The sequence below is a fragment of the Rhinoderma darwinii genome, chromosome 7 (genome assembly GCF_050947455.1).
Source record: "Rhinoderma darwinii isolate aRhiDar2 chromosome 7, aRhiDar2.hap1, whole genome shotgun sequence".
In the NCBI taxonomy this organism is placed as follows: Eukaryota; Metazoa; Chordata; class Amphibia; order Anura; family Rhinodermatidae; genus Rhinoderma; species Rhinoderma darwinii.
In genome coordinates, this window is record NC_134693.1 from 127755728 (window position 1) to 127768954 (window position 13227).

Genomic DNA, 13227 nt, shown 5'->3' on the forward strand with positions numbered 1-13227 from the left:
TGAAACCTATTCAGATGGAGTGAGCAAACTGTGCCATACAGGTGCACAAAAGCCTCTATTTAAATGTCGTCATGGGGCATCCAACAAAAAAAAAAGTTGCATGACAAAAATTTTAATTGCTTAACCTCTAGTCTTGTGCCAGCTCGGTCTTGCTGAACATTCGCTTTATTAAAAAATAATGCCCGGGATTATTATACACGACTGTGCCAGCTCAAACTCAATGGACATTGCTATCGTTGTGTGAACGTTCCCACACCTGAACACAACTTAAGATATTTGGGTAACTCTTATAGAAGTGAAAAGAAGCACAGCCAGCTCGGCTGTTTCCAGGATTCCTGGCCACCTCTCCGTTACCTTTCCGCCCAGATGCAGAAGCCACCACACCAGGAAGGACGGTGATCGGGAACTCCCATTTTGTAGACAGGTGCTGGCTCCAGATACGGAACTCACATCTTTCAGACATTTATGGCATATTTTGTAGATAAGGGCCTTTACACATCTGAATTGGAGGCTCCGTTAGGGACCTCCATCACAGATCCGTCCAAAAATACCGGAAACAATAATGCAGCATGCCATGTTGTTGTTTTTGGGTAAAACCACAGACACCATGACGGAAACCCGACGCAACTGATTAAAGTCAATGGGTTCCGCCAATTGCGAATTGTGTTTGTCATACAACGTAACCGGCGCTTCTGGAATTTTCGTTGTGCTGTTCCTCTGAAGTAGAAGAGTAACACAAACACCAAAACGCAGGTGTGAACTGGCCCTTAGATGGGAATACCCCTTTGATTAGTGTATCGATGTAAAGTCCTACTACTTTCTAACATACTTTGTGCTTATAGTCTTAACAATTTTCAAGATATTAGATTGCTGTCAGTGCATGAAAACACCCTTGTTTACAATCACAGACTGGAAACCTCAAGGTAACCCTTAAAATTTTCTAGAAAATCCCACGTACACCCCATGCTCACATGGGCGACAGGTTATCTTAAAGAGTCTCTGTCACCACATTATAAGTGCCCTATCTCCTACATAATCTGATCGGCGCTGTAATGTAGATAACAGCAGTGGTTTTTATTTTGAAAAACGATCATTTTTTTAGCAAGTTATGAGCAATTTTAGATTTATGCTAATCCCTTTCTTAATGACCAACTGGGCGTGTTTTTACTTTTGACCAACTGGGTGTTGTACAGAAGAGTGTATGACGCTGACCAATCAGTGACCAATCAGCATCATACACTTCTCACTGTTCCAGCCCATTGTTACAGTGTGATTGTGCAGTGAAAGAAGATGGGCTGGAACAATGCGAAGTGTATGACGCTGATTGGTCACTGATTGGTCAGCCTCATACACTCCTCTGTACAACGTCCAGTTGGTAAAAAGTAAAAACACGCCCAGTTGGTCATTAAGCAAGTCATTAGCATAAATCTAAAATTGCTCATAACTTGCTCAAAAATGATCGTTTTTCAAAATAAAAACCACTGTTATCTACATTACAGCGCCGATCAGATTATGTAGGAGATATGGCACTTATAATCTGGTGACAGAGCCTCTTTAAAGGGCAAAAAAGCCATCGGTTTCCTAGGTCTGCAGAGATATAGGTTATATGCAGTAAATAATAGAAGTCGCCTGCCTCTCCGCTCACATTTCCACCATATTGTTCTCTGGGGCAGAGACTCACTTCATAGTTTCGGTGGAACAATTGGAAGACGACCGCTCTTTTGTTTACTATAGAGAATAGTTGTGCGGTACAAGAGATCAGTGTTGAGGTCTCACAATGGTCTAAATCATTCCTCTTGGGAGGGTTTTGGAGCCAATAGACAATAAACATCACAGGTTTAGGATTATTATTTTTTTTTGTTACAATGTGTTAATGTATCACTATTTACTGACATCTGCATTTCTACACATCAGAAATGCTAAATAGCACGCAACGTAATGATCAATGTTAACACTCTGTATGTGTGATGGCAACAAATACTCCCATATTGTACAAATCTACATCCATCACTAGCAAAACCCGGGAAACTGCAAGTTGACAGAACAGAAGTTGGTATTTACGTGTCTCCATATTCTTGGTCTCTGAGCTACATTAACAAAAACATAGGAATAACCTTGATGTGCACATGCCCTTAAAGTTAATATTAAACTTTAAAGGGGTTTTCCCACAAAACACATGTAACCCCTATCCACAAGATAGGGGATACATGTGTGATCTATGGGGGTCCGACCGTTGGGATCCCTAGCGATGAGGAGAATGGGGACCGAAAGACCCCCGAAGTGCTAGCGCTTCATTCATTTCTATGGAGCTGCCGGAGACATCGGTCTCGGTAGTCCCGTAGAAACGAATGAAGTGCTGGCCAAGCATGCAAACCTGTGCTCCATTCTCATGTAGCACTTCGGGGGACTTTTGGTCTCCGTTCTTCTCATCGCTGGGGTCCAAGCGGTCGGACCTCCAGCGATCAAACATGTATTCCCTATCCTGTGGATAGGGGACACATGTGTTTTTTTGGGGAAAAAAAAAACCTTTAAATACCATTTTGTTTGTTTCATGTTGAAAGGTCCAAAGTTCTGTGCTGATTAATTTCTTAACATGTCTTTATAACGGCCAGAGCTTCAAATCCCCTGCATAGACATGGAGTTAAATTATACAATTCTGCCACCACTAGGGGGAGCTTACTGCATATGGATTATACATGGAATTCAATAACACCACAGTATGCAGCTAGCTCTAAGCTCCCTCTAGTGGTGGCTGAACTTTATCATTTAACTATATGACTATGCAAAGAATTTGGAGCTCTATAAATCAGAAAAAATGGCGCTCTAAGCGCTATAATGACGCAAGAAATTGATCAGTACAGAATGTTGGACTTAAAAACAACATATAGTGTTAAAAGGTGCACATTCACTTTGAGGAGGAGTTTTGTTTTTGTTTTAAAGAGGCTCTGTCACCAGATTATAAATGCTCTATCTCCTACATAATGTGATCAGCGCTGTAATGTAGATAACAACAGTGGTTTTTATTTTGAAAAATGATCATTTTTGAGCAAGTTATGAGCTAGTTTAGATTTATGCTAATGAATTTCTCAATGGATAACTGGGTGTGTTTTTACTTTTTACCAACTGGGTGTTGTACAGAGAAGTGTATGAGGCTGACCAATCAGCGACTAATCAGCATCATACACTTTTCATTATTCCAGCCGAGCTTCTTTCACTGCACAATCACACTGTGCTGTGGATAATGCTGGGCTGGAACAATGAGAAGTGTATGACGCTGATTAGTCACTGATTGGTCAGCCTCATACACTCCTCTGTACAACACCCAGTTGGTAAAAAGTAAAAACACGCCCAGTTGTCCATTGAGAAACTCTTTAGCATAAATCTAAACTAGCTCATAACTTGCTCAAAAATGATCGTTTTTCAAAATAAAAACCACTGCTGTTATCTACATTACAGCGCCAATCACATTATGTAGGAGATAGAGCATTTATAATCTGGTGACAGAGCCTCTTTAACCTTTGATCAAGACCACGGCCGCTTTTAATAAGCACCACCCCTTAAAGGGGAAGTCTAGTCAAAATGATGTTCTGCTATGCCATAGAAATATGTGAGAAGATGACATTGGTGATGTGTGTGATCTCAGACCACCAATGATTACTAGAAGGAAAAAGCCCTATAGTTGCTGAAACCTCTTTGTCACTGCTCAAAAATTTCCATTACTGACCCAAAGTTTTTTAAGAAGACTATTTTGGTTATATTTCCAGTGACAGAAATCAAAGGGGGTTGATAACTCAATACGGCCCTTTGTTCCAAAAAATAGTGGTGATCCGAGATCACAGACTTCACCAATGTGTCTTACATATATCTATGATATCTCAAAAGATCATTTTGACTGGACTTCCCCTTAAAGGGGTGGTGCTTATCAAAAGAGCCTATGGCCTTGAAGATCATTTTAAGTGGATGTCCCCTTTAAATTTGGATTATTGCACTGTACAACCAAAATGAGAAATGGTGGGAAAATGTTAAGCGTCTCGAAGAATATGGGCCTGGCGTTCCCAGCCTAGCTAAACCTACAGTAAAAATAATAATATTCAATTTTTTTAATTGGTGAATTCCAGCATTGGTGAATTTGATACTGTATGAGTCTTGATCAGGGACACGTGACTGTAGGTGATTTTACCTGTAAAACTACTGTTCATTTCAGGAGCCTCATCGTCATATTCGTAATTTTCGGTATGCACTATGCCAGCATTTTGCATATCATTGTAAGACTTTGTCCGTTTAGGGGTCGACTGCTTAGCGCCGGAGAAAGGGTTTTGCAATGCATCACCGGAAGTCACTTTCCCATCAACGGGCTGGATCGGAGGTTTCGGTGTCCCATAATAGTTACCTTGGCAACAAGAAATAAAATACAATATTAAGTTATTTATGTACCCCCTTCTTTCACAGTGTGGGGGAGGGGAGGGGGGAGAATAATCGGCAACTACTACATTTCTAGGCATAGGCAAGAGGGATTCTTTGTTCCTCCCGGGTTACTTGAGTTGCATTTACTGGGAGAATTGAGGAGAGCATTGTTGAAGATCATTCATTGCAAAGATTTAAAACAAAAGGCAGCTGGGCTGAATAGCAAAACTTCATCTCGCTGCGAATTTCAATTAGCAATCGTGGTCCAAGTGTGCTTTTGTACAATGTGATGTCAGATTTAGAGTGTACCCGACAGAAAATATAAAATTCATTACCCCTTTCACCCTGAGAACCGAAGAAAGGGAGGAATGACCCATATTATCAAGCTGCTCTCATTTCTTTTACCATGGAAGGAGATTTTTTTTTTCTTCTTGTTCACAAATGTGGTAAAGGGCCCTGTAGGCCCAGGATTAATCACTGGGAAGAGAGAGAGAGATAGATGCCACACTACAGGTCACTTCACCAAACTTTTTATTTATTTAACAACTTTTTTGGGGGTTTTGCGGATGATTTTACAAAAATATTGTTAAGAAAAAGTTTAAAAGTTGGAAATTTGGGAGCTGTGGTTTTGTGGTGATGATAGAAATTGCAGCATTTTGAATATATTGTGCGGTTTAATAAAGAATAAAAACAGAACTATCTTTTATAAATAAGCAGATTTTAATTTATAGGTTATAATTGTTTAAGTTATTTTATGCAACTCTTATTAGGTCTTTGTTCACATCTAAATTGGAAGCTCCATTAGGAGCCTTTGTCTGAATTTCTGTCAAAAAAATTGTTCTGCATGCTGCCCTATTTTTGCGTCAAAATTATGGAAACCTCTGTGGAAACCGATGGAGCTTATTGTAAGTCAATGAGGTTATTCGGGCGCCAGTGGAGTCTGTCGCAGTTTTCGTACTAAAAAAAACTACATTTTTATTGAACCTATTACGGAATTCTGAGTTAATAACAGAGGGGTTCCCATTGATAACCTCCATTAATTAGCTGGAGCAGAGAGTAGCTACAAAGAGTGTCTTCCTCTCTGGAGGACTGAGCACATACATGTATTACAGGGACAGCTCATTAAAATCAATGGGCACCATGAAATGTTTAATTTCACCTATGGTGGCGCTGCAGAAGAATTGAACACATGTTTATGGCTGTTCCTAACAGCAGATCACCCTGTGATCAACTTATTTGGGGGAAGGGGTGAGTTCTAACAAAAAGACATAGTCCAAAGCAGTTAACCGGAAATTATTACAATTATTAAAAATTTGGTATTTAGGTCGTCTAATTTTCAGTGGTAATATGACCAAGTAGGAGCAGGAAATTGCCAACCTGCTTACAACACATATTCTGAATACTAGTAATAGACTGGCACTTATGGATCACAATTTGCATCACTACCATTCTAATGACTTTATAATATTGTAAGTGGGTATGCTAATGAATAGTTATATGACCAAAATCAGAACTAATGGTCCTGAAAATTCCGTTGTGGGCCATAGACAAGTCTTTACTGCCACTTATATCTTCAATAACGGTCACAATCCCTAGACGTCATTGGAAACTTTGAACAATTCTATTGGCTGAGTGGGATTAGCCATGTAGTATTGTAGCTCTAACCCATAGCGATGTGATAGATTATGATAGAATACAATGGCCTACACAGTGCAACTCATACTAACCTATTACATTCCATGCATTACAGACAGGTCCACAGTTGTGGCCAATAGGTGATCAGTATTGACTCTATGTAAGTACTTCACCAATTTGACTAGCAGGTCTTCATGTGTCCAGCTGTCCAAAAAGTCAACTAGCTAAATTTGTCCAATAACGCTACATCAGAAAGTCATCACGCTACTCTGGATCAAGCGCTGGTCAATGTGTGTTTAGGGACAAGTATAGACAAATTTAGACCATTCACAGGTTCAGTCTGCGTGGTGAACCACATTTTGCGAGGAAAACAGAAGGAACAAATTTTCAACATGCGTTGCTCCTGCCATCTCACACGCTACATTCCCCGAAACTTAGATTACTGATGATGGGATCAAGCCGGGGATCCATGGCTCTATATTATAACCTATGACTGAACTCCTACAACCGGGGCTGCCATCAGTACCAGGCAAACCTGGGCTGATGCCAAGTCCCATTGGACTTGGGGGCCCGTAGCTATCTGGGTAAACATTCTTATCAAGCAGAAGGTGGGGTAGACCAGGAAAACCCTGTGACTTTGTTGTCCAAGGACCCACATACACCTGCCTATAATACTCCTTTGTTCTGTTTGTTTTCTCCTGTGGGTGAAGAATTGTCTGATATTATTGAGATAGATAGATAGATAGATAGATAGATAGATAGATAGATAGATAGATAGATAGATAGATAGATAGATAGATAGATAGATAGATAGATAGATAGATAGATAGATAAAAAATGGTTCCAAACAAGAATTCAAAAATAAATATCTACAATGTGCAGTCATTTCACCCAAAAATGTACTGCAAGGCCGAAGGTTTTAGGCCTCATGCACACGAATGTGTTTTTACGTCCGCAATTCACCCGCAAATCTGCAGGTGAATTGTGGACCCATTCATTTCTGTGGGCTCATGCACACGACCGTGGTTTCCACAGTCCTTGCATTGGCCGGAAAACTGGACCGCAAAAAGATAGGACAAGTCATTATACGGTCCGGGCTCATTGAAATCAATGCGTGCACGGTGTGTGAATTGCAGGTGGCCCCCGGAGGACACTCCACGGCCGTCCGTGCCTGCAATCACGGGCCATGCACACGGCTACGGTTGTGCGCATGAGGCCTTAATGAGCATATAATGTAACCCACCGGGTCAGTCGACTAAACCATCTCGACTTCTGTGTTTGCAGTAGATATGAGAGATAATATATAATACTGTATGTACATCGCAGATGTTTATTGTCAAATGATTGTTCTGCTAGAAGCCAGTACACGGGAGTAGAGAAATCTGTCTGCAGACATCACAAACTTGCAAACGTTCGCTATTCAGAAGCTGCCTGGAGGAAACTCTGGTAACCAGGCAACCAGACCCGAGACCCAAGAGATGGCAGCTGGAGCAGACAAAAGTGTGTGTAGAGAGGGGGTGGGGGTCAGCATTTACTTCTTCCACAATCAATACAAACTTCCTTATTCGGAAAAGGAATCCAAATCTATTTTTGAAAAAATTCTGAATTTTTCAATAATTACATTTATTCGTATTTTGCTGCCAAGGTGGATTTTCAAGAATTTGCACGGAACATAAAATAGAATATTGTGGTAATACATGAGAAAAGGGGGATAGCATTAAGATAATTTTTTCTAACTATATCAGCCCCCCCATCACCCAATTTGGCAGAGAAGGGGGTACGGTTTGTGTACATACTCTCACTCATACATCCACACATGTTCTAGACAGATGATCTATGGACACGTTCTGACCTAGCTATACACCGTAGATAGCGGTCGGACGAATGCTCATTAGGCCGACTGCCATTTCTCCCAACTCCCTATAAACATGCATGCTTGTTTTGGCCAAGCGTGCCTGTGTCCTCAATGGGAAATACGGCATATTCAGAGGGGAGTAAGCCACTGACGGAAACAGATCTTATCTCCTGTGAGAAAAAAAATGATTGGGCATATTGAAATCCCAACATCTGCCGTCATGGGAGGGTCGGGAGACCACAAAACACAAAAGATGGTTAGTCAGTCACGCAGAAATCACCGGGTTCGCCCGATGTTCATCTAATGTCTATGGGCACTTTAAGGCCTCATGCACATCACCGTATTACGGCTCCATACAACTTCCGAGTTCTAGTACAGCACCGGCAGAAGTCTACGGCACTTACTACACCTCCATAAGCCCTAAAACAGACTATAGGATCAGTTGTGATACCCAAAACCAAACATTTACTTAGAGGAATAGAACCCACTTTAATATATTTCAATATCAGTTGGGTATTTGATAATCACAAGTTCATATAGCAGTGACCATCCAATTACAATTTTCTATGCCCTCAAGGCAATCCTTCTATGCTATAAATAAACCATCAGTGACTCTTCCTTTTATCCGAAAAATAAATATTTTCTACGTATTGCGTATTTGCCCCCTCCCCGATTTCTTCTATTATTGGTCACTAAGACCTATTAGAACATATGGACGGGACGTCACAGAGGGGGGTCCCCTGCTTGAGACTACCCCTCTATGAGCCAGAGCCTAGAGTCAACCCAGCCCACTCTCTGTTGTACCAGGCCCATCCATGTATTCCAAGGTCCAGTTATTCTTTCGAATGGGCCGGCATGTAATACTAGCGGCATGTATGAATGCGGCTTCCCCAAAAAGTGTATAAAAATGTAAAAAAAAAAAACATTCCATAAAAAAATTTCTAATTAATCAAAAAATGTAAACAATTATTTTTATCATTCAAATTCTCAACAATCAATTGGGAAATTGTTCACGGTCATTACGCGACATATCACACACAGATAAATAGCGGAAAAACTGGCAAGCAAACATTCAGGGTTATTGTTATTCTAGTAGGACTGCCACCCAAGGCTTAAACATGCTGCTGTGAAAATATAATTATCGGTACATTATAAAAGGCTGTAAGCTTACGATACACTGCAAACATTAGCAGCATTGCTAATAACTGTACAGCAACAATCTACAGCCCTGAGGATTACACTAGACATACATTTCGGGCCTCATGCCTATGGCCGTATTATGGATCCGTGTGGCATTGATCCGTAATACAATGCCTATAGCATGCTGTGGGCCCATATGGTACCTCCATATGCCTCTGTGTTATGGAAGTGCTCTTCCTCATTGCTTATAGAGAATACAATGCCCCATATGCCTGTAATACATACTCATATGGACTCTGTATAGTGTACCTCTTTACAAGGTCCATGCACAAGGCTGCACCACATCTATAAGCCCCTACTCTCACCACACTAATGGAAGTCCTAACAACCATTAAAAATAGCTTTCTGGAATTTAAAAAAAACCTGTATAAATTGTAAAGCGTAAAATTCTGGGACAAATTGGGAAGAAACAAGATATAAAAAGATGCAACCATAATAATATAGCAGCAATGGATATAACATATATATGGGAAAACAGATGCAGTCCCGAAATTACTTACTCTAAAAGCCCCATTATGACCCTAAAATACTATGTAAGCTCGAGGCTGGTTGATGCTTTCCTTCTATGCATTTAGGCCTTATACAAACTGCCGTAGGGTAATCCCCAGCTGTGGAAACATGATGCAATGGACCTCATAAGGCTTATGAAAATGCTCACGTTTCCCTCTTGATCTACCATGTAATAGCCAAAGCAGATTTCTACACCTAGCTTCAGTGAATTCTGTGTTAATAGAGTAGGGTCCTCTGTTTAGAATCCTTGGTCAGAGTAGAGAGTGGTTACAAAGAGCGTCTCTCGCCCTGGAGGACCTGTCCTGTCCTGTATTACTCAGACAACCTATTGTTTTGAATGGATACTGTGTAATGCTTCATTTCTCCTGTGGTGGCGCTGAAGGGAATTTGAACACTTATTGCCAGGGTTCCAGGTGCCAGCAGGAGGACACTTTGTGATCAGTTTATGGTCAACAAACCATTCTAACAAGTAGGGATTGTCCAAAGAGGGCAAACCCTTTAACCAGCGTAACAAAGTAAAACCTTTGTAGCTACACTTTGTAGTACAATGGTAAAAATATTTAGTTTTTATTAAAACGACAGATGAATATAACATAAAAAAACACCAGTATACCGCATGATATACACACAGACATATACAGGGGCAATTACGGCAGAAGTACAAGACTGATCATTGTTAACTGTAGGGGCTATAATACAGAACCCCTAGAAACATTTTAAAGGGTAAAAAAACTTTAAAAAAACATCTGACATGTCCGAAGTTTTGATTGGTGAGGGTCTGAGCACTCAGACCCCCACCGATCACTAAAACAAAACGGCAGAAGCGCTCGGGTGAGCACTGTGCCACTTAGTTTCTGATCTGATTTTCTCTTAAAGCCGAGCTGTTGGTGTACCGGCTCAAAGACTTTCTATTGAGTTCATACACCAATTGCTGAGAAAAGCTGATCAGAAAAGAAGCGGCACAGCACTTACCCGAGCGTTTCTGCAGCTTCGTTTTAGTGATCGGTGGTTGGCTCAGTGCTCAGACTCCCACCGATCAAAACTTCTGACAATTCACTAAGTTTTTTGAAAGTTTAGTTACCCTGTAATAAAAAACTAGAATGGCAGGGGTGCCTTTAGAATGACCATGTTTTGTATGACCATGGGAATATTTCGCAATATTTTAATAATAAATCAACTCAGTGTATTGAAATGTACTCCCTAATTTTCAGTTTCTGCCAACGGTCAATCCGTAAAATAGAAAGTAACATTTTTTATATAAAACAAAGGCTGTTGGATCGATTAGAGCCAATATTACAGTGGAAAGCTCACCTACGGGCAGATGAAATGCTTAGTTATAGGGAACAAAAACATATTCATGAGACTACGACCTATTAAATCACCAGGAACTAGTAATATAACTGAGCCACCAGGAACCCAATTTCTCAGTTCTTATTATATTACCAGGTCGCAGTCCATAAATAGCTGAGTTTTTAAATTTAATATTGGTTTAAGACAGGGTACGAACACAAACAGAATAATATCCACATTAGCCCCGAGACCGACCCCCCCCCCCCCCCCCCGCTCGCTGTACTGACTGCGCTGCCGGAGCAGCGAGGGTCTGAACCTTCCCTTTCCTCAACAAAGAAGCGTATAATCATTAGAGAATTTCCATAAAGGTTATTGAGCACCTATGAGAACGTTCCCTTCCCATTCCATCATTATATCTACTATATCTTCAGTTTGTTAAAAAATAATTTCAAAAAGTTATTATGATTGTACATTCATTGTGGTAAATGGATATCGATAAAAATATCTACTGGAATTCAAAGGACATAAAAATTACTGAAAACAAAGACCAAGCTCAAAATTTCCATCATTCTTTCCAGGGTCGAACATACGTGCTACTTATGTAGCTGCACAGGGTCCCAACAAGTAAGAGCCCCATTGCCACCTATAAAAAAAATGGCTACCTACTGTTTACTAGATTGCATATAAGGGACTAAGCTATGGAATATCATGGTTCAAATTACTGGTGAACTGTTAGGGTATGTTCACACGGCTTATTTTCTGCCGTTTTTTGGGCCGTAAACGCCCCGAAAAATGGCTGAAAATATGGACGCTGAACGCCTCCAAACATCTGCCCATTGATTTCAATGGGAAAAATGGAGTTTCGTTCTGACGGGGCGTTTTTTTATGCGGCCGTTTGAAAAAACGGCGTGTAAAAAAAACGCCCTATAAAAAGAAGTGCATGTCACTTCTTGAGACGTTTTTGGAGCAGTTTTTCATTGTGTCAATAGAAAAACCGCTCCAAAAACGGCCGCAAAAAACGCCTCAAAAACGTTTGTGGTTTAAATAAAATGGCTGAAAATTAGAGGCCATTTTCTCTTGAAAATAGCTCTGTATTTTACAGCCGTTTTTTGTTTAGCGTGTGAACATACCCTTAGAAACATATACAGGGAGTGCTCTATGGTGAGCTGCTGGAGAGTGGCCTATTCACCGATTTTGCTCAGAGCTCCACCACTGTCTGTCTAGGTCCGTCTTCACTTTCGAGCATTCCTATATCACGCTATAGAACAGGGGTGTAACAAATAACTATTAGGCTCCAGAGCAAAACTTGAAATGGGGCACCATTTAATTTTCCACAACCCTTTTCGATATCATCCATAGTGTTCAACAAGTTTATGGGGGAGAATGAGAAGATAGCTGCTGGCCAAACAATTGAACAGCTATATTCTGCAGAAGACCAAGTACCTTTTGCTTAGTATGGCGAACCTATATCTATTACTGATGCATGACAAAGGACTGGTCTCCTATTTGTACACATAGGCTTCCTGCATTTTAGGTGATAACATCAGAGATCTTTCCTAAAACAAAAAAGTAACTGACCCTACCTCATTACAGTGCACCAACACGGACATAAAAAACGGATGCCACACGGAACACACACTGATGGCACACAAACCTGTAACGCAGGAAAAACCCTGCGTTTTTTACGGACGCAAAACGGACACGTTCGTGTGAATCTAGCCTAAGTAAGGTCAGAAACAAAATGTCTAAGGCTACATTCACACAGGCATGACAGATTTACGCGTGGAAAATCTGTCCATGTGCGTTGCGTTATGAATCAGTGTGCTTTGAATGTGGCATGTGTTTTTCACGCACTCGCAAGCACTTTTTTTTTCCAATGTAATTGATGCGTAAAACACGGACAGCACACGGATGTGCATCCGTGTGCTGTCCGTGGTTTTCACGCACCCATTAACTTCAATAGCCGGCGTGAAAACGCACAAATATAGGACATACAAGGAGTTATGCAACGGACACTCGCTGTATGAAAACTCACATGTATGAAATCAATGGGGCCGTGTGCTGTTCGTGGTTTCAACGCACAGCACACGGAAGAGATTCACCATCACAATCAGACAAGCGTGTCTGGTTTGCACGAATAAAAAACGCAACGTTTTTCCTACATTTCATATCCATTGCATATTGGCATCAGTGTGCTTTGCGTGTGACTTGTTTTTCACGTCCGTGCAAGCACTTTCATTTTATTATTTCTCTACATTTCTTTAGTAACTGATGCGTGAAACACGGTCAGCACACGGACGTCGTCTGTGTGCTCTCCGTGGTTTTCACGCACC

The 13227-nt window shown here is 40.8% G+C and overlaps 1 protein-coding gene across 7 annotated transcripts in view; it reads right to left on the reverse strand.

Annotated features, from left to right (window-relative positions):
* Positions 1 to 13227, reverse strand: part of MAGI1 (membrane associated guanylate kinase, WW and PDZ domain containing 1) — a 381212-nt gene that overhangs the window by 82289 nt on the left and 285696 nt on the right. For all 7 annotated transcript variants that reach the window (XM_075834000.1, XM_075834001.1, XM_075833999.1 and 4 more), the window contains one exon: positions 4181 to 4390. In XM_075834000.1, coding sequence (XP_075690115.1) covers positions 4181 to 4390 — 210 coding nt within the window. The remainder of the gene's footprint in view (positions 1 to 4180; positions 4391 to 13227) is intronic.